At 41.7% G+C, this 25,144-nt stretch overlaps 1 protein-coding gene across 1 annotated transcript in view; it reads left to right on the top strand.

Moving 5' to 3' along the window:
- Window positions 1–365: 365 nt before the first annotated feature.
- Window positions 366–25,144, top strand: part of capn5b (calpain 5b) — a 66,376-nt gene continuing 41,597 nt past the window's right edge. Inside the window, exons 1-3 of the mRNA XM_037119168.1 lie at window positions 366–491; window positions 820–1,038; window positions 13,725–13,898. Coding sequence (XP_036975063.1) covers window positions 13,734–13,898 — 165 coding nt within the window. The 5' untranslated portion in view covers window positions 366–491; window positions 820–1,038; window positions 13,725–13,733. The remainder of the gene's footprint in view (window positions 492–819; window positions 1,039–13,724; window positions 13,899–25,144) is intronic.

Genomic DNA, 25,144 nt, shown 5'->3' with positions numbered 1-25,144 from the left:
TCTGTGTTTATTTCCCAGCTACATCTGCTCGTGTGTTACATATAGGCAGCGCTGAAGCTATAAGGCTGTAATTAGGCGGATTTTTTTTTTCTTAATTACAGCATATTGCATCCTCTAGTTATTTGTGACAAAGGGGATTACAGCAGGCCTGTTAGCTGTGCGCATGCCCAGTCTGCAGCACCCCCCCCCACCCGCCCATCGCCTACATCCCTCCTGCTCATACCCCCTCCTGTCCGCGCGCAACCTCCTCTCGCGGTTGAGCTTGAGGACCACTGTCAGGTAACTGATTAGTATAAACACTTCCTGTTCATACCTTCAAAATAAAACGTGTTTGCCAAAAGGATATTTATTGATCAAAGAAAACACTGACATCAGCACAAAAATGATCTTTTTAAACTTACAAACATTACCCATCATTCCCATGGGATCAAAAAAGTATTTCTCTCTCTCCATTCACCACCAGTTATAACTTAAGTTGGCCTTTAAAATGTGTGAGTATGTGAGTCCTTGTGTTCATCTCATTTAGCTTCTTGTTAGCAACCATCATTTCTAAGAGACTCTAAGTGACATTTATGGTTTGAACCGTTTTGGTGCTTTTTTTCCTGAAGACAAAAGAGAAGTAAATCAAAAATGTTAGAGCCATTAGCTTGAAGAAGCTAGCCGGTAGACCTGAGAAAATCTCGGTCAGGTGAGCGACTTGTGTGTTGATCATTATGATGGAATTCGTAAGTGAATCATTTTAATCGCAGAAAATTAGTAGTAACTGAAAGCCATTCGCCAACACCCAAGTTTCACAAACGCAATGATTTTATTTTGAAGCCACGAGTGTATGACTTCCTGTTGTGGTGCCGCGCGCCACGCGGGGGCTTGACGCTGCTCGGGTGAGGAGAGGAGGAGAGAGGAGCTCCGCCAGCGGACCAGGAGGAGAGCGTGGTGAGGAATCCCAGCAGCCCCAGGAGAGTGAGAGCCGGACCGGCTGGACCCCCGGAGGAGGACCCGAGAGAGAACCACGTTGCCACGGGAGAGGGCTCACTTCAGGTAACCTCGCCGTGAAACCGGTTTGTACTGCTTCCCCCGGCGGGCGGGCAGGCAGGTGCTTTGAAGAGGGATGCCGGAGATGGAGAGGCGGCGGTCGGCGAGCCCGCACGAATTCGCTTGTTATGTCTCAGGAGATCCGAGATCCTATTACTTACTTACCGTAGCCTTGTGATTTACATGGCCTCGCTGTCCGGGGTTGCTGAGCCGATAACGCGAGGTGAAGGTGGGGGGGGGGTGAGAGGGGATATTAATCAAAGCACCGCTATGTGAAACGGGCTTTTACTTGGCGCAAAAATAGCGTCATATACGAGATACAACAGCCGCTGTTTACTCTGTGTGTGTGTGTGTGTGTGTGTGTGTGTGTGTGTGTGTGTGTGTGTGTGTGTGTGTGTGCTGAGCCTGTTTCCGTCCACAGAAGAATGCGCGAGCTTTAATTGGGTTTGCCAAAGCTGGAGCGGTTAACTACAGCATTTAAAGTGTTGATTCGGTTTTCATAATATATCTCGCACAACTAAGATAAAGCCACAGTTGCTGGACATCTGTATGGGAGCCATATCTGTCTGAGAATAACATCAGTGGGGCATTCAAGAGCAGTGACATCCTCAAGCTCATAGTTTGGTGACAGAAGAACAAGACTTGTCTGACGGACCGGTCATATTAATGATCAATAATGCCTCCCGTCGCAAGTTTTTTTTGTTGTCCGCCGACATCGAACGGACTTGTTTTGTGTTTTCTGTCACGTTTCGGACGCCCCTGCCTTCACCGTTGCCTCCGCCTGACGCTGTGGAGCCTGTTTTCCTCCGCATGAGGGGCAATAAATTAATAATTTCAAGAAGTGTATTGTTCAGCAGAGCACCAAGAGGGGAGTGAATGCACATTAATAGTCTCTTCCCATGAGGAAGCCTTCGTTTAGGCTGCTTGCCAGGTATGTTGGTGTGAAAAGTGGAGCCTTGAGGTTCCCCGGCGGGTGTTGAAAGGGGCTTAAAACCACTCTCGGATTGTCAGAGAACTTTGAACAGGGGCTGGATTTGACTCTTAGTGCTTTCAGCTCCACAGAGCCAAAGTAGAGCGGTGCACAATACAATTTGATACTAAAAATGAAAGATCTTTAAATTCTTATCAAATTTGGGTCCCCTGAACAACAGTGCACAATTGAGTTTGAAACCTAATAGTCTCACTGGAATATTAGCATTGTTTGCATTGTTGTCAAGTAAAAGAAGAAGAAAAAGAAACCAGATCCCACGTGGTTGAACCACAAGAGAAGTCGATGCAGCACTGCCTCTAAGAGTCAATGTAACTCCGCTAACGAGCGCTTGATATTCTTGATAATCAGAGATCTGATGGCTGGGATGAATGCCATTCAAATGCATTTGTGGGGAACAGGAATCAAAGTGAAGAAATCAGGCCGAGTGCACTCGCAAGCAGAGGAAAGAGACTTTCAGTGCAAGTGTCGTATGTCATGGCCAAGCCCATAGTGGCTGGCAGCAGGAGAAGATACTGCAGAGAGGAGATCACGATGCTGGGAGGATGGGAAGCTGGGATAGCCCTCCTCCCTGATGCAGGAGGGGCGGGGGGGTGGTGGAGGATGGATGAGGGATGGTCTGGCGCACCCCTCCCTCCCTTCTCTCTCTCTTCTCTCCCACTCTGTCTCTCTCTCGCACTGGTATACTGGTGCATTACTGCTCACTGTTCACTTCACCGGGTGTAATCAGTCTGTCAGCAGAAGCAGACTCACCCCCACCACCACCAACACCAACCCCTGAACACACTCCTCCCTAAACTCTGACCAGAACACTGCCAGAATCTACCGCTGCCTGCAGGCCACCTTAATGAGGCAATGCACAGTTTTGTGAACAGTTATAATCTAATCTTGGAGAAATCATTTCTCTTTTCATTTGCCATCACCTCTAACATTCCTGTACTTACCACACGTCATAACACACTCTTAACATTTGCATCAGTCTGTTTAACTGCTGTGCATCTACAGATGGGTATATCAGTTGTGGATTCTCAGTCTTGGGTTGACTCGTGTCTGCACGCTGCTGCGGCACATCCAGAGAAACTCAGTAGCCCAGAGGAACTAGCAACAACATGGCAACATCATACCCAGAATAAAACAGTTAAAGTAACAGGCTCCCCCTCTGTGATGCTGGAGAGAGAGTGTGTGTGTGTGTGTGTGTGTGTGCGCACACGTGTGGAGGAAATTGTTTAAGTGTAGGCTGTTGTTCTGCGGTGATGCCGCCTCCCTACATGCGAGCAGATTTGACTCTTCTTCTGGCCGACTGATCGGTCCGAAGGAAAGGCCGGCTGCTCCAGTGTTGCAGCACAGGAGCTGTCCGTGGTGCTGCTCAGTTTCTGCTGTGTGTGTGTGTGGGTGTTAGATAGATGCTGTCCGTGGTGCTATGTCACTGGCGATAAGTCAGTGTCAGTGGTGCAGTCTCCTCAGCAGGGCTGCTCGATCGTGGCCGCAATCATAGTCATGATTATTTTGGCCAACGTTGAAATGGCAATTATTAAACAGAATTGAACTTTGAATATGAATCACGTGAAGAACCAAAACAGTGAATGTCTTCTCCAAAGTAATAATCTCATGTATTATACGATAAGTATGAAGACTTAAGTAAGTAAAGTTAATTGGTGGCTTTTCGACCAACTGAGCGTGTAGAATGATGGTGAAAGAGATCTGATTCAGATTTAGACAACTTTGTTTATGCCACCAGGGGCCTGGCTCGCCTTGTGCACATGCTAAAACATACAGTAACATGTAGACACACACAATAAAGAGAGAAATAAACAATAAGAAGAAGCGGAAGTAATAGACGCTTTCTCTTCTTCAGTTCATGTGAAGAGAATTAGGAGAAGAAAGGGGAAGTCCCCTGAGCCTGTTATCGTTGCATCCATTATTCCATCCATTTAGTGCGGTTTCTCCTTATTTTCCACCTCCGCCTCTTCACCAGTTCCACTCACAACTTTATATCACACACATTATTGGTTATAGGTGGCTATAGTAGTGAGAATTGCAAAATATAGAAATATTAGGCTTTGTCATAACAACGGTTTGTATATCTGCAGTCCTGAGTCTCCAGGTTCCCCCATTTTTAAATTACAGACTTCTGCTGCCTGGTACGATGGAGAGGTATTTCCTCTCACACATGGGCAGCACGCACAAGCTAGCTGGGTGTTGGCTGTAGTCTCTGCAACGTGTTCACATTAAGCTTTTTGAGTGAGACGCAGGCCATGTGAGGTGACGCCAAACAGTCAGCCGTAACAAAAGGGCTGTGCTGGATTTATCAGATAAGACAAAACCAGGACGTCATTGCTAAACAGACTGCAGCACAAGTAGAGTTTACCTTGATTGCCTTGTTTTGCTATTCCTTGGAAACCAAAATAGATACTACAGTTTGATTTTTCCAGCAGCCATTGTCTTTTCCACGTTTCTGTCCTCTGCTCTCACCTGATTGGCCACATCAGGTTGGTTCAGCCAATCAAGACCTGGGACGGGTTTAACAAAGACATTTTAGACTGGTCCGGGGTGTTCGGCCAGTTTTCATTTTACCAATTGTCACAAGTTAGAGCAATTCCCAACGATAACAGACTCATTTTAAACCTAGAAAGTTAGCCAGCAGATGCCCCCAGGCTAACTCTGAACTATGAGCCTTGTTTCCATGGTAACAATCAGTGACACCTGCTGACCAGTGGCACCAAAGGACAAAAAAAAAAAAAAACAGAGGAAAACACGGCACATGATTTATATTTATGGTTTGCAAACAGTGTTGAGGAGCGACTAATGAAAAGAGAAAGAGCCTCATCAGGAACCTTTGAAACAGTCGTCAGTCGTTGAACCATCCTGAGCCTGTCTTTGATGCTCCTGTCGACTGCTGGATAAATAATATTTACTGTCACATAATGTTGTCGATATTTCTTAAAGATAAACCTTCGAGAATCTTAAGTTTCTAAAGGAAACTAAATAAATTTACAATCGATAGCTACGGTCATTTACAATTAAATTAACCAGCAACTATTTTGGTTGTCATCGTGGGTTTTGGGAAAGACTGACTGATTTTTTTATTTATTTATTTATTTATTTTTTACAATTTTCTGACATTTTATAGACCAAGCAATGATTAATCAAGAAGTCACAGACAGCTTGATTAAAGTGATTGCTGGTTGCAGCCCTGCTGTATCTCTGAATATTTTCTTGTATTGCTGATCAGTCCCCTTCAGCTAGTGATTCTTTTCCACAAATACATTTTTTTTAAGCTGAAAACGACCCCTGAACCTACAGCAATGCCAGATCTCACTTTGGGCTCACTCTTGATTACAGCTGGCGTTCTCCTGTCACGTATTTGAGTTTCTGTACACCTACATGGTGCTGCTTGCTGAACCAATACCTGTCATGTCACCACAGTAAGCCTTTGTTGTGGAGAGAGAGCGAGCTGTGCTTGTTAGCCAGACATCGTTTTTGGCTTGTCATGTTTTCCAGATTTCTGCCATCAGAACTCAGTGACGCTGAGGCACTTTCGCCAGTATGCTGTGCAAGACCGTGTTACAGCAGCAGAGTGCGATGAATGTTGACATCTGCTGACTAGCAGTAACTCCTGCTCGGTAAGGCTAGCATAGCAGAATGAGGCAGGAGCTATTTGCAGTCTGGACCGTTGCTCGTATTCAGCCATTTCTTCAGGTGTATTACTTCAATTTGCTGCGAGATCATCAGAGCTGGACTGGGATTGGTTTGTCAGGGCGGCTCCGGCCTCACTGCTGAAATCTCAAACTTCACAAGATCACGGGCTTCTGACACTGGTCGGTAAACAACCAGTGGAGCACTGGAGGACATGCTCCAGCACAGTCAGAAGTGAGGAGAGAGTCAGCCTCATGAATTATTTGTTCTCCTCCAGCAACATGTTGGAGTTCAAATGTAGCCGGTGATTAAAACGCTGCATCACACGCGCTGAATTATTCCCTCCACGGTGTTCCCATCTGTCGGAAGGGGCGCTTTGTTTCCTCCTCAAGAGTATTGATCAGTGATTGAACGGCTTCCCCCCCTCCCTCCCTCCAGCTTTTCACCCCTCTCTCTCCGCTGCAGGAGCTGTCATTTCTGAATCATGACTCAATTGTTCGGAGGGGACCGCATCATCTTTCAGTCATGAATTCTTTAAACTGTCATTTCGTCCTCTGCCGATGTTCTCCTCCTCTGCGACACATTATTTCTCATGATTCGGCGCGTTTTACACGTCAATTTAAACATAATCAGGACAGCAATGATCCGTAGCGCCCGACTTTTAGGTGCCGCTGTCACTCTTTTTCAGTTACTTGAATTTGGATAACGAGAACGCCGCTTTGCCAGCACCGCCACTCTCCCAGCCATCTTGTCTCCCTTCCGTCTTTATTGTCCATTATCTCAGATATGTCATAAACAAACCGACCGCTTTCAGCCACTTTACGTCTAATAGAATCCCTCCTATCTCTTGTGGTCGGTTGCAGTTGCGCTTCCTGTGGCGAAGGCCGTTTTTTATTGAGTTTCCACCTTTTTCCTTTCAATACTTGCCATCTGTTTTGCCTCCCCACTTGTAGCAGAGCCGAAGTCTTATATCATCACTGATCACGTCTTCGCAAACATCTGTCTGCTTTCCGACAGTATTTATTTCCACATTAAAAACATCTGTGCACACACGGAGAGTTTCGCGCTTTGGTTTAAGAATCAAACTGATATCAGGTGATATCACTGAACGTCCCTCTTCCTCTGACACGTTGACACGGTTTAGAAACGTATGCCTGAGTTTGTGTGAGCTACAGGCGTTTATCACATCGTATACGCTCAGCCGAGTCTGGCATGCAAATGAGAAATGAAGCGGTTGATGGCAGGGTTTCTTTAATGATTCAACAGGCGAACTCAGTAGTATGGACGCCACACGGAGCAGAAACGCCAAGCACGGGTAACTTTCATTCGAGCAGAGATGCATGACATCCGAAGATGCTGCATGATGCTTGTACGACGTGTACACAGTTTAGAAATAATTGGCTCTAAATGAATTAATCATCACAGGAACAACAGTGCAGAACAGGAGAACAAAGCCTCCTTGGTAATTCAGGAAATACAGAAAATATCCTGCACGGGGAGAATTAAACAGAATGTTGTTTAAACAGATAAATGGTTATGCAGTACATATTTTAAGCTATGTTTTCAGCAGGTAGCTGAGCAAGTTAGCAACTAATTGGTGAGGAAATGGAACATTACCACTTTTATTCTGCTAGTCACGTCTTTTTAAACTCAGGCCTGCAACTCAGCTTTGTTCCGTCCTCCATGTGGCATCATATCTGACCTGGACTGTTTCAGAATCGTAATTTTTCCTTGATTTTAGGTCACCTGCTATGGCAAGTAGGCTCCATAGTTAAATGTTTTGGGGTTTTTTTTGTCGGCTTTAATTGCTTTTATTGTTTATATTTCCACTGGATTCTGAGACTGCACAGGGCGCTTTATTTTGAAAATTGACTGGATATGCTGTTTCAGTGTCTGACTTCCTGCCTGGCACACCATTAGCATTGTTAAGAATGGCTATGATCAGCGTGGCGGCCATGTTGGAAGTTGGTGGTATCTTGGCGGTCAGCAGTTTAAAGGGCCAGGTGTTTTTCTGAGTAGTCGGTGGGGACCAAAATGGAGCTTGGATGGAAAGAAAAGTCAGTATTGGAACAATTGCCAGGTTTGATACGACGAATTGTGTTGAAATGGCACGAATGGAGACATTCAGAGGCTATTTTGAGTCGACTGGGAATTTCAAAATAGGGCTGCAACTAACTGTCTAATTTTACTTTGATTAATCTGCTGATTATTTTCACGATTGATCGGTTAAGTGTTTTGTCTATAAAAAGTAAAAAAAAAAATTTAAAAAAATGCTCGTCACAATATCCCAAAGTGATGTCATCATGTTGTTTTTTTGTCAAAGCAACAGTTTAAAAAACTCAAAGACTTGTAGCAAAAGTTGCAAATTTGCCTGAGCCGTATTTTGAAAGTAAGGAAAATTTATTGCAAATGACATAATGGATCGTGTGAATCTCCGTGTTAGGTGAATAAGTAGATTGTGGATAATGTAAACAGTCCTTTCAGTGGCTTAATCAAGCAAAAATGACAAGCATTTAACTGGCTCCAGCTTCTAAATGTGAGGATTTTCTGCTTGTCTTCGTCATTTATGACAGTGAATGAAGAGTCTGTGGGTTTTGGACTGTTGGTTGGACAAAGAAAGCTAATTGAAGATGTCGGTTTGGGCTCTGGGAAATTGTGATGAGCATTTGAAAACATTCAACAGAATAATCAGTAATGTAAATAATCGTCACCAAATATTGTGTCTGTAGCTTGTTCTGCTGCCCCTGAGTTGGCCGTGACAGTACTGATTGTGTTTTATCATAAAGTCATCTCAGCTTTAAGTCAGGTCCGTGCTTGTTGTTGTGCCACAGCAGTGACGGACTCCAGTGCTGCAGCTTCTCAGGATTCGTACTCTGCAGGTAATTCTGTTGGCCGTCTGCAGAGGCCAGATGACAGCATGGTTTTCCCCACTGGAGTCACGAGCCAAGACACCAGGCCATCTGTCAGATTTGGCTTCCAACTGCGACCTCCTCACTCCCCGAGGAACTTACTTTACCACTCACTCAAGAGTCAGCTTGCTTGTTAATGCCTCTGAACTAAAGTTTCTGTAAATTGTCTTTAATTCGGGTCAAGGATTATCAGGTTAATAACATAGAATAAGACCTTCTCCATCAGTAATACGCCGATGTTCACATATATATTTGATCATAGAGATTGATGGAAACTTTTGAGTGGTTTTAAATGTGTCAGATTTCCACCTTTAAGCTGGAAGTGTAGCTGTAAGAAATGCTGCTCCATTTGGATTCAACACAGGGCTCCTGAATGACTCGGATCTCCCTGAATGTCAGGAAAAGTTAGCTCTGAATGTCGTCAGGTTAATGGTGTTTGAAAGCTACAGTAGTCAGATTTCAAGTTGTCCTCCTGATTTGGCGTCCATCCATTTCCTGTTCACTTCATTTTCCCCAGACATGAGATGTCATTGAGCACCGCCGGAAGGTGAAGAGGTCGACTCAGACCAATTAGAAAATGCTTTATTTGATCGTGCAGCTAATGTGGCATCAAGAGACTTAAACTGGATTTGTTTTTTATTACTTGGCTGTAGGCAGGTTGGAGCAGATATCGAATGTTTATAAAGATTACATTATTAGATTTATCAGACGTATTTTTTCTTCAGTGTTATGTTGTTGCCTGCTGTGTTACTTAATTTGGTTCTGTGACAGCTTGCTAATTAATTACATTAGAGTAGGCTCCTTCTCTGTAAAGAGTTTAACTTAGATTGCTTTAACTTCACTAGGGCTGCAGCTAATGATTATTGTCATTTTGACGTATCAACATATCACTTTTTTGATTAACTGACTGATTGTTTGGTCTATAATATGTCAGAAAATTATGAAAAAAGGAACACAAGCTATCAAACCCCAAGTTGACATATTCCTATTTCCGTATTATCATTATTATTTTGATTTTTAATGGTTTTAATTGAAAGAAAAGCTTGAAAGAAGAGTGACAGGAGTGTCCGACATATGACACTTATTTGGCTTTCAAAAGTATCGCTTTGATTATTCATCAAAATAGATATATACATTTTAAACCGAGCCCTTTCCCAGTCTTTGTACCGAGCTCCAGCTGCAGTGCGAACCAGACCAATTCCAGATGTGTTCCGGTTGATCAGGTTGCCGTTCAATCTGCAGGTTTCTACACTCAGAGCAACACGCCTTTTCAGCTTATCCAAATAAGGTAACATGTTAACTCCAGGTTTAAATGATATGCATCTACACTCGTTCACATGTGTGCCCTTTTCTCTCGGCACGTTCTAGTCCTTAGACGAGCTCAACAAGAGTTTGGGAAGCTCGGGAGAAACGACGCCTCCTACAACATCTCTCCTCCGCCTCCCCGCTGCAGCGCAGAGGCCACTTAAATTGCCTCAAGCAGTTGGAGGATGCTGCTCTTTCTTTTGAATTCATATGTGTTACATGTAAAACTTCATTTATCAGAGACATATTGTTGTTGTGTTCTGTTGCAGTGCATAAAATGATGGTATCGGCACATCGTTGGCTGATAGAGGCTTAAAAATGGAGCTGAAACAGAAGGCAGAGTGACGTTGGCTTCTGTACATTTAACATCGTGACTTTAAAAATGGTCAGGCAGGGAGGGAATTGTTATTGTAGCCATTAGCATTAGCCCTGAATGTGAGTTTGCCTCTGACATGCAGCGTCATGGGTGACAATGGATGATTAATGGTGCGTTTGATTGTACTCGGACCTCGGAAAAAAAATGACCTTCGACAGGTGTCGACAAGTCGGAATTCCAAGTCGGAAACTCGGGCAAGATGAACGCCACCCGAGTTCACCGACACAAACAGAGATGACATGGCAGCAGCATGGTGACACGCATAGTGAACTTTTTACTTCATATAGTGTTTGTTCGTGAAACGTGCTGTAAGGAAAAACTGTTGTACTCATTTCCACTGTCATTCAGTTGATCTGTGCTCAGTTCAGTTTTTGAGAGTAGAAGTCTTGTCACTGTCTAAATTACCTGTATTTCCAGGCGCACACACAGGGAGTGATTGACTGTCATTAAGTAAATGAGTTGCTTTAACTCGCAGCCATGTTTCAATGTCACTGTAACCTGTTTAAGGAGCTTTAACAGGATTCCTCTTAATCACAGTAAGACCGTACGTAGGCTGAACAGTGAGCAGCTCTGACGCGAACATGAGCTGACTGTTAACACAGGTCGGGCATGTTGAGAACAAAAGTCTCAGGACTCAAAGATGTTATTAATTGTTCTGGTTCTGAGATTTGCCTGCGTTGAATGCATAATTTGAGGGGTGAAGATGAGGTCGAGGACACTTTAAATCCTGAGCAGCGGTAGAGATCAGAGCTTGACAAATCCACAATTACATGCAGATCAATACAGACCTGCTGCCCTCAGGGGGGATTTTACAGCCAACTCTATTTTGACTGAAATGCCAGATAATTACAGAATGAAGATCTGTCTGGAATGGAGACCAGCGGTGCGTGGTGCAGGACTTTGTTTGGATTTTCCGACTCATTGTGGCCGATGCCTGTAAATCTGCAGTGGGAACAAGGAAGCAGACATTGTTTCCTTGTAAGAGGTCACAAGATAGGATAGATAAGATATGACTTTATTTATCCCTTACTGGGGAAATTCACCTGTTACAGCAGCGGTTGAGTGATCGGTTAAGAAAGTAAAAACAGCATAAAAGCAAGACAAAAGAGAAAAATACAAATAAAATAATAGAAAATATGGAATGAAAAAACTCCTGCTAATAAAAATAAAAAAATGAAGTACACACTCTATTAACTTTCTACATACAAGTCAAACTCGATAGTTATGTTTTTGAAAGTTGGTAACTTTAGAAATGTTTTGCAGTTTTGTTTTTTTTTTGGACATTTTACAAACCAAAACGAAATTGCTCAATTAATCAGTCGAAAAAATTGCTCACCAGATTAATCATTAGCTGGAACTGTAGCTCACGGATTTCTGTCACATGTAACATCATATCACCAACCCTGCCAAGAAACACAAACAGTACATTTAGTGAGCCGACTGCAGCCATGCCTGTAACACCGTTGTTGAGGCGTTCACTGACCCGAGAGACTTTGAGTGCCTGTAATAAATCTCTGATCCATTGTCGATAGTTCTAGCCTGCAGAAGTAATGATTATGAAATGAAATGGTATTCAAATTGATGACCATGAAAAGTTCAGCCATGAATAATCTTTCTCGTCTGAAAACATATCGACTGTCCACACGTTGAGGCTCGTTGATTATGGTGCTCACAGTGTGAACACACAGTCACCTGCAACTAATGAGCATATTCCTCTTTTAACAATAGATGTTTTTTTAATAATTGATCGTTGATTGTTCATAAATCAAGACCAGCTGTCTTGACCTTCAGATATCTGACTGATGGTCGTGAAGCGTAGTTTGTTCTCAGGAATAACTTTTTAAAGCTACACTAATCAATATTCCCATTAACGTTTGGACTGACAAAAGCTTTGACCTTTTGAAGCAAATGCCAAGATTGCATTATTTTAACTATTTATAGAGTGCCACAGGAATGAGTCCTTAAACATGGAAATCAGTTTGCAATTGAAGTTTTTTATTGACTTTTTTGGTTAAATGCCTGAATTAAGGTCTGCAACACAAAATACATTGGAAAATACATTTTGAAGCCTTTAGGTGCCTTAAAAAGGGTGGTTGCCAACAAGAGGCTAAATAGACTACAGAGGTTGTCAGGGAACACGGAGACTCGTCTACTCACTAGCCCGTCATTACAGGCCGACTTTAGTTATAAACTATTCTATCTCTGACTTTACAGCTTTTAGATTAATCAATTTATAATACAGTGAGTACAGTATAGTGTAATAGGAAGCTTTGTGCTGGTGACCGAACATTAGCTTTTTACTTTTTACACAAAAGTAGTGTTCATCTATGAAGATTATTTTGCCGAACAAAATTTTTTATGTTTGTGTATCCTAAACTTGTGTCTCACACAGAGATTATTCTCAGCCAAACTCCAAAATCCAATTCCAAACCTTCATAGGCTTTTGGGGGAAGGAACCAGGGCGGTGCAAACTTCCGAGCTAGCTACAAACATACGTCATTCCAGCAGCCAATACTTGTACTTTGCAAAAACAGAAAGCATGTATCTTTTCAATGCCTTATCTATGCATTCTTTTTTTCTTATCGAAACCTAGTGCCTACATTACTCATGATACAACTCAACCAACTGTTCAGTGAGAGATTCAGGTGTAGGACTGAGTGATAATGGCCTTAAAATGATATCACAATCTCCTGTGAAGCACTTCATAAAGGGTAGGACTGGGTGAAGAAAATCAAATTTTACAATATTTTTTACCAAATTCCTTGGTATCATTACTGTAGAGACACTGTAAGTACTGTCACAAATATTAACACAAGATTTTTTACAATAACCATCAGTAACGATGATAAATGACTCGGTGATTAGATGGTAAAGGTAAGTATAAGTAGAAAAGTTTGGTTAACTCAGAACATTTACATCACATTACTGTAAAGCAGCCTTAATTGTAAAATGTAATTTAGACGAAAAGGTGGAAAGGTTTGTGTTCATCTAATGTTTCTGTATCGATCATCTCTTCAATATCTCGGGTCTCACTTTGCCTCCACGCTGACTCACCAGTCCCCGCTGCATGCCCTGATCAATGTGTCCGTGGCTCCTTTAATGCAGAGCAGTGATAATTAGGCCCCGGAGGATATCAGTGAATTGACAGATTAATCATTTTGACCCAGTGAATCCAGGCTGTGCTCAAGGCAGCGGCGCGCATCGACTTCCTGTTTCCACAGAGAGCTTTCACTGTTAAGGTATTAAAGTCTGCTGGATTCTGCTGTCAGTCAGCTTTGTGTGTGCGTGAGTGAGTAAGAAGAGCAAGGTGTCGGGAGGAAGATTGGGTTCAGAAATGCCACGGGACGTAACTTGTTGGAGAGAAACCAGTTTTTGTGATGAAATACAGTGTTGGTGATATGATGTATACCTGTGTGTGTGATATGCACTGAACAGCTCCGGTCTCACTGGTGTCCCCCCTAATGGTTGTGTCCTCCAGGGCTGCAGTATGTTCACTTCAGTGAAGGCCTTCGAGGGGCAGCAGTACTCCACCCTGAAGCGACAGTGCTTGCAGAGTGGTCTACTCTTTGAGGACCCTCGCTTCCCCGCCATCGATGACTCGCTCTTCATCCAGGGCAACAGGATCGGGCGTGTAGTCTGGAAGAGGCCTCGGGTAAGTCGCTGTGTGCGCGGTGAAAGACTTTCAGCTGATAAGATCTGATGGATATTGATGGTTTGAGGCTGCTGATGGCTGATAGAGACTTGTGACGACTTTCAGGCCCCAACACTTAAAACACGAATACAGTAGTTCTGTATGGAGGTTAGTTCTTGACACAGTTATAATGCAGGAAACTCTGGTGTTTGGGTTCCCAAGCGGCTGGGACAAAATGCTAATTTGTGATAATGTTTTTAATTTAAAGGTTATGATCAGATTGGTCTTACAGGGAAATTTCATCTCAAAATCAAAAACGTGTATTTATCCTCTTACCTGCAGTGTTGTTTTTTTCCATCCAGATTGTTTTGGTGTGTGAGGCCGAGTCTTAATATAATGGAAGTAGACGGCACTCCTTTTGGCGCTAAAATCCTCCAAAATATATTTAAGAATCTTAACAGAAATGTCTCTTTCCAGAAATGATGACCCGGTTACTCAAGATAATCTACAGACCTTATTGTGAGCAGGAACTCTTTTAGCTAGCTTTGTCAGCTGAGTTAGCTAGCATTTCGCCCAAGCCTAAATGTATTCTGCAGAGTTTTTAAAAAAACTCTGCAACTCACACCAAAACAATGTAGATGTATAACCAACACTGCAATTAAGAGGAAAAAAAACATGTATTTATCGATTGAGTTTTTCTGATGAGATTTGACAGAATGGAATTGGGCCAGCTTTGATTTTCATGGATTATATACCGATCAGGCATAACATTATGACCACCTGTCTAATATTGAGTTGGTCCCCCTTTTGCTGCCTAAACAGCCCTGACCTTGTCCAGACATGGACTCCGTTAGACCCCTGAAGGTGTGCTGTGGTATCTGGCGCTAAGATAGCAGATCCATGAAATCCTGTAAGGTGCGAGGTGTGGCCTCCATGGATTGGACTTGTTTGTCCAGCACATCCCACAGATGCTCAATTGGATTGAGATCTGGGGAATTTAGAAGTCAACACCTCAAAATTGTTGTTGTGCTCCTCAAACCATTCCTGAACCAGTTGTGCTTTGTGGCACAGCACATTATCCTGCTGAAAGAGGCCACAGTAATCAGGGAATACCGTTCCCATGAAAGGGTGTACATGGTCTGCAACAATGCTTAGGTAGGTGGTCCATGTCAAAGTAACATCCACATGGATGGCAGCATCCAATGTTTCCTAGCAGAACATTGCCCAAAGCATCACACCATCTCCGCTGGCTTGCCTTCTTCCCATAGTGCATCCTGGTGCCATGTGTTCCCCAGGTAAGCGATGCACATGCACCCGGCCATCCGTGTGATGTAAAAGAAAACGTGATTCATCAGACCAGGCCACCTTCTTCCACTGCTATGTGGTCCAGTTCTGATGCTCACTTGCCTATTGTTGGCTCTATCAGTGGTGGCCGGGCATCAGCATGGGCACCCTGACTGACCTGACCTGCCTAATACACAACAAACTGCGATGCACATTGTATTCTGACACCTTTCTGTCAGAACCAGCATTAACTTCTTCAGCAATTTGAGCATCAGTAGCTCGTCTGTTGGATTGTACCGCATTGTCCGGCCTTTGCTCCCCATGTCAGGCATCAATTGCCTGTTCACTACTATTCCTTCCTTGGACCACTTTCGATAGATACTGACCACTGCAGACTGGGAACACCCCACAAGAGCTGCAGTTGTGGAGTTTTGCTCGGATCTAGTTGTCTAGCCATCACAATTTGGCCCTCGTCAAACTTGCTCAAATCCTTATGCTGGCCCATTTTTTCCTGCTTCCAACACCACCAACTTTGAGGACAACATGACTTGCTGCCTAATATATCCCACAGGTGCCATGATGAACAGCTAATCAGTGTTATTCACTTCACCTGTGTGTGGTCATAATGTTATGTATGATCGGTCTAAGTCAGATCTCCAATTAGCTTAGTGTTAATGTCTCCAAACACATTTAAATGCTACTTGCCATTTCAACACATGTGATCATGCAGAAGGTGAACCAAGCTGTCAGAGCATTTATCTGATCCCTGATCAGTTCAACCATTGAATAAGCTGTGTCGGCGAGGGACAGCTGAGAGTGAAGTTTAAATACCTTTGGTCTCAGTTGTTAATGTTGTAACTGTACTGCTTGATTGTAAAAGTCCTTCTTCTGCAGTTTTGGGCAGTTACCAAAGGGCTTCATATGCATTACCATCATTCTCTGGACTGGAGTGGTGCTCACACTGTTTTACATGTAGCCAAGAAAAACAACAAATACCAAAATCATATTTATGATCTGTTCAGACAACCCATTATCTGATGATGATTTAGCCTCTGGGGCAACTGTCAATGTTTTGGGGCGTCCAGGTTAGCCAGCCATTATCCAGGTAATCGATATTGGAAATTCAGGTCAGGACTTCCTCTTCTGTGTGCCAGTCTTTATTTATAGTCGAGTGACTTGAGACGTGAGGATCGAGTTAGTGTGAGTTAGTTGTTTAATCGCATATCCTCCCGTAAATGATCTATCAAAAAAAGATAGCTGATTGTTGAGTCTCATCCCCACTTGGTCAAATACTGACTCTTTGGGGTAGCGTCCAGCGTCAGTAATTAATGGCCTACAAGAAGTTACATTTTGTTGCTTTGAATAAAAGCCAACAAAAAGCAAAATCGTCATCAGATGATGACTGATTGTTTCCAAGCTTCCGTTTCAGCCACTGCTTTCAAACCTCTTCTGTTCTTAAAAATGTACCTATTGAATGTCATCTCGATTTGATCTGAATATGAGACACTTGAAAGGACAGGATTGGACAATGGACTGCAAAAACAAAATCTCTGTTCTTGGTCAATCAGTGAAACACTGTTGTCAGTTTACCAAACTCCATGCTTCCATACAATAGGTCATTTTAAAAACTGGATGCACAGTATATTTGCAGCAGTTCCTGCACCTTAAAAAAATCTCAGCTTTCAGTGCCAAATGTCCCTTCGGAAAGAGAGTTTGATGGCTTCTTTTAACTAAATAATTTAGTAAATAACAGTTTGTCAGTAGTCATCAGTCGTTGCTCCACTCCACTCTTTAGTCTTCTTGTATAAGCCGGTGCTGTATGTATGTTTCAGTGGCAGATGATATCAGATGCAGAGCCTCAGGATTTAGTGAGTCGACTCCCCAGCCACTGTTATCCCCCTCACACAGCAGGCTGAGGCTCTGGATGGAGTAACCTCCTTCTGCCTGTGTGCCGCTGCAGCGACAGCCAGCGTGCATTGCCATGGAAACTGGGTCACACAGATTATATGTTTTGGTCTGTGCTGATGTCAGTCATGCAGACTGAAAACTGGAAGAAGTCAAGAGGAGAAAAAGCAGGAGGAGCGTCCTTTTCATTTTCGTCAGGACACCATTTGTGTCCTCGCTGACAGGAGGAGAGGAACGCTAAACAGGGCTCTTCTGACTCAGCAGTTTTAAAAGATTTTTATACAATTACTGTACAGGAAGGCTGCTGACCTGGACTTATTTATTTTTAGTGAATAAAAAAACGCAACCAAGTTATATTTGATTTAGTCATTTTGTAAAGGCTATTGTTAGAAGCACATACATGTACAGCAAGATGTGATGTGTGAGGAGATAAGGAGGTTTGTAATGACTCAAAATGGTTCTGTGAAGAAATTGGGTTGAGTGCATTTCACAGACATCAGCATCTGTGTCTTTAGGTTTGACTCACAGACAGTGTTAAGTCCTGGTCACAACATCTTTCTGTGAAATCAATAAATAATGAATTCAACTTTAATGAACTTTGACTTGGAACTTTGTGCCCTCAGCGTTCTCGTCAACACTCGCTGACCTTTGAGGCAAAGGACACACACAGAGAATCCAGCTTTCTTTGGAGCAACTCCGACTGTCCGAAGTTACGTCCACTAAAAGCAGGGTTTGAGTTACGTGGGAAATGTTAGCTGAGCTCCCACGAAAGCAGTAAAATAACACATCCGCGGTGGTCGCTAAAACATCACCAACAAGCATTATTTGAATCACAAATAATGCATTTTATAATATAGTCAGTATTATTTACGTTAATGATATACACATATCCCAAAAGAACCACTCACCATACTCTGTTGGGAATGAGAGTGACGCTGACTGCACTTACAATATAACGCAAAGCCACTGCATGTATCACCGGCCAGTTTTGTCTTTATAAAACATATTGAACAGAAAGTAGTAGAATGCAGTAGCAGCAAAATGGCCGCTGCAGGGTACAGCCCAGACCGTTACTCTAGAGACACACAAAAATCAGATTATAACCCGAAGCCTGACTTAAAGTTCTTGTTTTTGCCACTGGCAGACTGAGGTTGTTTTTCTGTATCTGTCAACATTCTAGAAAATGATTTCTATGGACATTCTGTGTTAAAGAGTAAAATCCGTTTCTTAACCAGAAACACAAGGCTCCTTCAAGGAGAAGTCTTGCTTTGAAATCTCGCCGTCTGAACAGAGGAAATGCCAACAAGAATTTATTTTCCAAAATCACGGCAGAGTATTTAACTGATTTTGACAGTCCAGATCAGGCAACAACTGTCACAACTCACCTTGCAAGATTTAAGAACAAGACTTGTGTTTCTGGTTACAAAAAGGGATCTTATTATTTGACAAAACATTTCTGTAATGTTATGACGGACCTATAATAACGTCAGACTGTCAGTGGCACAAACAAGCACTTTAAGTAGACGTAACTTTGACAGGCGGTGTTTCCCCAAAGGATTATGCTGCAGCCTTGTCACGGCTGCCGGCTGAGGCGAACTGCTGGACCTATTTCAAAACTTTTGCTAAATATGAGTCACCAACACAGCAAAAAATGTAAATATATACAGCTCAGGTTTAGAAATATTGGATTGGATTTTTTATCTTATGAATTAATTGTGAGAACTTGTTGTCCGTTACCCTGGAGACTAATGACCTTTATAGTTGACAGTTAGTAAGTAGTAGCAAGCTGGTTCGCTTGGAGAGCTTTTTTCCTGTTAAACACATATTTACATTGATTGAATCAATGTTTAATCCAAAGAGCAAAATGCCAAGAAGCTTGTGATCGACCACTGCTGACATGTCCTGGTTTGCAATTTGCTGTTAAGCTCGCTAGCTGCAGGTTGGTAGAAACTACCTCACCAAGGATCGAGGAACATGTCTTTTGAAAAGACACTTGGATGAAATTAGCTGTGCCATTTTTTTTGTTCTGACCAGGCCTTTAATAACAAAAGCTGAATGAAACTAACCAAACAGCTACAACAACAGACGAAATACCAACTCTGCTGTAATTCCACTAATACAAATTCACTATAAACCTCAGACACATACTGAATTTCTTCCCTCTAATGGTAACTGAAAGCTCACTGTCAATGCAGTTTCATTCAGGGGAGAGTGCATGATAATGAAGTTAAACCTAAAAGTACTTAGGGACTGAGTGGGTTTGAGAGAATGAAATGTTCAGAACAATCAAAATTTAATGAAGTTCTTGACAAAAGCTCAATTAATATACCACACTCACATGCACACTCAGTCTACGGTGCATTTCTGCACAGTCAAGGTTAAACATTTAAGTCCCTCTAACTCCATACACAGTTCAATACAGTCACAAAACGTGGATAAGATCACACCCGATACAGATTTTTCCTGCATTATCAAACACATTTTTCTTAATTGCTGTTGAAATGATATTTAATCCCATATATAGGGCAACATTTCAGTTAACCTGGATACTCTTTTTCTGTATATCAAGTAGGCTTTGTCTGAACCTGATGTGTTTGATCAAAAAAAGGACCCAAATGCAAGACACAGAGGCAGGCAGCTTAGAGGCAAAGGAGAGTCCGAGAAAAACTTGAGTAATACAAAAACACAGATTCACAGGCTTAACAAAGAGTGAAGGAAAAACACAGACAATACAAAGACAGGAAGCTGAAAGGAAACATGACACAAAGAGAGGCTCACAACATAAAACTGGAAATCATAAAACAAACACTTAGGACAAAGGCAGATCCTGACTTGGTTTATAGACAGACCTTAATTTCCAACTTACCAAGTTTTAAAAGTACATTGCACCATTATTTAGTGCAAAGCCTCTTTTGATTCTGATTTGCTTCCATTATAATTTGTTGTTGGTGCTGTTTCATTTTACAGATAACATCGGGCAACAATAGGGTCATGTTGTACTTACCAATCTGTTGATTTGAGCTTTGCTTCTGTCGCTGGATTTCTGATCTATTCCAATTCATTCCACTTGGCAGATTTTTTCAATCAGTCTCGTCTCCTATTTGAATGTCAGACACGCCACTGTGTCGACCTCCACACCCTTACTTTCTGCTTCACTACATAAAGCATCCTCTAAATTGGGACTGAATGTTAATTTAAATTCTATAGAATTGTTCAATATTTTGGCAATTACTAGAGATGGTGGGGCCCATTTCACACAAGCGAATATCAGATTCTGAATGGCAACATGTTCACAAATTATTGTACCTCACAGATTGCAGATCAGTTTGGAAGTCCTTAGGGGCACTCACATGATCATGCAGGGTTTGCAAAAAAGGTGTTTGTTTTGATGTGCAAGCAAGTGGAAATATGTCAAATTACAAATTGTAGCTTCCATGTTGTAAACGTGTTGGAATGTTTCCCTGGACTGCAACTGAGCATGTGATCTTTCAGGTCGTACAAGCAATGATGGATGCAGCTGTCGTCTTGGTGCTTGTGGATGGTCCTGAAGGACTTACGTGATGTAGTCATTAATGGGATTCTGGGACCGACCCATATATTGGTATTTCAGCTGTACATAAGCGTCAGAAAGTTGTAGTGCAGTGCTGTAAGATTTCTATGAATATCCAAATGTGGACATAAATTTCAGGGCTTTTTACAGCTTCAGAGGAAAATGTTCTCCATTTTAAAAGCCTGTCAGCAGCAGTGTGATATGTAGCAGTGAGTGGACGCTTTAAAAAACAGAATCATGCAAACTGGTAAATCATTGCAGTGGATCCCCACATGAAGGCTGCAGCTTCTGAAACATCGCAGTGATGTTTCCCAATAGACATAAAGTCTGGGCGTGCACCTAATGATTATTTTCATAGTTGATTAATCTGTTGATTATTTTCCTGATCAACCAAAGACATTTTTAAATTAATACAATATGGTGAAGAGTGTTTTAAAGTTGAGTCTTCGGGTACTCTGAATCCTATAGTGCTATAGAGCTTTTGTTTCCTTGTTGATCCTGCAATATTCGTGCAATATTTTAAATACACTAATTCAAGTGAAACTGGGACACTTGATAATATATTAATGGAGAACAGTAACCACTGGACTATATCAATTTATTAAGCAGCTGCTGAATGATTTAAAACCAGCTCCCTGCTCTGACTTGATGTGAGAGGAAAAGATGACAAAATGTTCACAAAAACTCTCTGAAGTAGAACACAACCTCTATAACTTCACTTACAGAACAGGTCTTTACAGTCTATACCAATCTAATATTTTATATTGAAGTGAACAGCAATGTTCCTGGTTTCCCATCCTCCTGGGATTGATAGAAAATGATTTCAAGACAAACAGAGGTCCTCTCATTCTACCTCCAGAACAATAGAGATTTATGTACTTGTAGTATGCACAACTATCACTTTACAAATGACAAACTCAGCCACATGCTGACTACTATGGAGTGTGGGTTCTCATGCTTCTACGATAGCTATCTCTCTTTCCACAGTGCAGCAATGTCTCAACGCTTCTTACTATCGCTGGCTGGCTACTCAGTGTAAGACCTACAAAATGAATGCCAATATAAAGTATGAAAAGATGCAGTAAACTCACCTCCAACTGGGAGTGTAACCTGTGCAGAAAAGTTTGGAAAACACAGTAATAATCAGAAGTCATGGGAGGGGGTTCGTATTAAGAAAGGCTAGTTAGCTGTTAGCGCTGGTGGGCAGTAGAGTCCTGCAGTGTGTTCTGCTGAGGGGGCTAATAGCTTACAACAGAGCAAAACCCACAGCACAACTGAGAATTTCTGTACAGAGGAATAAAAGCGTACTTTCTAACATAAAGCGTTAAACATTGACCTGCAGTTTATGCTACAACATTACGAGTTTACAGCAAATAAATGTACTAAACCACCACAGCTGAGTATAGCGTGGAAGTAAAAGTACTTTGAATCCAAATACAAAATTAACTAACTTAACAATTAAGGAGACAACATTTCAGTTTTTGAATGGTTGGTAGCAGTCTTCTACCTGTTTGAAATCATCACTCCTATAGTGGTAAAAAGGTGAAGCGTGATTGGTTAGCTAATTTCTAGCTATGTGTATTATTGAGATACAAAACTGTGAAATAAAGAGACAAAACCCTGACAGGTTTACTTTTCTATTTTTCATTCCAATAGAGACAAAGTGCAGTGATGTAGGAAAGATTCATTTTGATTGCAAAACATTTACATTTTATGGTTGATCATTCGCTGAATACAAATGAATATGAAAAGAGAATGAATACTTTGTGCAAGATTAGATTTTGATTTATCTAGAGGATCCTGACTGTTCCCTGCCGGTGTTGTATCAACAAGAGGCATGGAGAGGCAGCAATTCAGCAGTTCTTTGATGCAGGAAGAGAGCTTTCTTCTTAACCACCACTCTCAGGCTTCTGGTAATTATGTTTAATGCCGGATTGAAGCAAGAAGCCTCCATCTTAACAAGACTTTGCTGCGCTCTCATGTCCCCAAATGAATGAAAATGAGGCGAAAAAGCTTTTGGAAAATGCAAAAAAAGAAATGTTTTTTATTTGAAAGAATATGTAAAGAAATATCTCCAAAGCCATGGTGATAGAACAAACATGCATACATTGCTGATATTGATGATGATTGTTTGTGGTTGATATGTTCAAATTTTTACCCTAGGGTCGAAAGTTTGAAATCTCAAATATTATGCTGGACACATCTAAAGCATAGTATTTATGCTTTAGACATGTCCAGGCCTGCAGATCACAGTCTACAGATGTAAATGAGCAAGAATGTTAATTGAAACCTTAAAATAGTAATAGTTATAGTAGAATAATAGTAAAGTAATACTAGAATGACATTATAACGTCTATGTATTGTGTTGCAGAGACATTTTACTGACGTTTCCATGCTTACCAGCTGGACCGAGCCCATCCTGCTCCAAACGCCTGTGCCAGTGGTTTAAACACCAACACTTCTGCAGTACCATGAGCTCTGAATCCAGATTTATAGCTACATGGCTCACCAAGCTTACTAGCCTAGCAGTTAGCAGCAGTTAGCGGTCATTCTTGTGATGTACAGTAGTTATTCAGTAGTTCTGATTTATTGTACCGCTTAAGAAAACTTCAGTACTTCCTACAGACTCTTGCAAAAATCACATAATGATGATGATTTTAAAGTTTAAAATGAGAAGTGGACTTTTCCAGTCTACTGACTGCTCAGAGTTCTTTCAAACACTTGTCATATTCAACCATTCACACACACACTCATACACTGATGGCAGAGGCTGTCGTGCAAGGTGTCGAACTGCGCATCTTGCTCAAGGATACTTTGACGAGCCTTCTGATGACTGGACGACCCCCGAGCCACCGTTGCCATATATAAAGTATAAAGAACAATAATATCCCGATTCGTATCTCAATTGCAAAAGCTGTCCAAATAATCGCAGTTAGATACTTTCCAAAATCATTTAGCCCCATTTAACCCAACAGTCAGCCAGCTTGCTCACAGTGTGAATGTAAATGTTGAAGAGGTCGTGTCATCAGAGGCAGGGTGAAGGTTCACAGGCTTAAAATCCCCCCAAGAGGTTGTTTTGCTCTGTGTTATCCTTGCTCAGATGCATCTAGGCGATATTTATGGCTGCAATGAAGTCCCAGCGGCAGAGCGTGCGAGCTTAAAGAGCAGGCTCTAATAAAATGCTCCCCCTCTCTGTCTGTCTCACATTGTCTCGCAGCCTGTCTGTCTTCCTCCTGCCGCCCTTCTCCTCTCCCCTCTCCCCACATCTCCTCCACTGATCTGTGTTTATTTATGTCCTGACTGGGCGAAGGTGGGGCGATATGACAGTACATACTGTGAGACAGTGGAAATTTTTCAACTGGCAGAGAGTTCCCTAAAGCATCACAGTCATTCTCCGTTCTATATATCATCATAGAAACATCAGGACTTTGACTATCAGGTAAATTTGGTCAGTTACAGCGGGCTGTCAACTACCTTATATATAAAAATAAGCCCATGAGATCCAATTGATTAAGTGTACAGATTTTAAATTTAGGAAAATGAAAGCACCTGTGTTAGATTGTCTGTACTGGTAAATACAGTGCTGCAAGGTATTGAAATTGGAGGCAGGAAAATGTTGGCTCAACACATCCCTTGAACTTGTAAATGAGTGATCAGGACTGCTGATCTTGTGTGTCTTGATTTTTAAAGAATTTAAAAGATATTTCTGGGTTATAGCCACTGGGATCTTTATCCTATATTTTTGTGTTTCTGTCGGTTTTGATATTATTCTGAGCAAGGTGTGGTAATGCAGAGATCAGGGAACTCATTTAAAAAAAATAAAAAAATAGAAAAAATTAAAAAGATTGGTTGGCCATATTTGAAAAAAGGAAAACAGTTAATGGTAAACTTCAAAATTTCAGTCCGTTTTAAACACAGATCATATTTTACAGACTGATTTCCAGGTTCAGCTGTGAGCTACTGTACTTACAGTTTTCCTAAGAGGGATTCGGACAAGGGATGAATGCTAGTAATCACGTGGTCAATTTAAACAAATATTTTTTTTTAGTGTACACATATAGATAACATAATAACATTATTTACAATGATATGTTAGGTCTTTCTTTACGTTGAGTAGTGTTTTCAGTAAATTCTGTTTGTTAACTTTTATCAGCAAGTTGTTGTTTTGTATGATTATGTACAAATATCGTAATACCCATGTAACATATTTGAGTTTCCTATAAAATACAAATTGGTTATTGAAATGATATGATAAACATTTTTGCATATACAAAAGATCTTTTGTGGACTATAATTAACCGTATAGATAAAACCGTGCTCATTTCTGACTGTGTTCTAAAAGTTTTTGTAATTAAAGCTGCAGTCTAGAAAAAAGTGGACTTAGCCAGGAAGTCTGAATGAGACAGCTCCCCACAGAGAAGCCTGCTGTGCATGAGCAGGCTTTAACCATGCTGCCTTTCTGGAGCATGAGTAACGTTATTTCTTTAAACCAATTCAACCGCTTCTAAGCGTACTAAACGCAAACTGG

Source organism: Acanthopagrus latus, chromosome 13 (genome assembly GCF_904848185.1).
Source record: "Acanthopagrus latus isolate v.2019 chromosome 13, fAcaLat1.1, whole genome shotgun sequence".
Lineage (NCBI taxonomy): Eukaryota > Metazoa > Chordata > Actinopteri > Spariformes > Sparidae > Acanthopagrus > Acanthopagrus latus.
The sequence above is the reverse complement of the archived record's forward strand: the minus strand, read 5'-3'. Positions and strand labels throughout refer to the sequence as shown.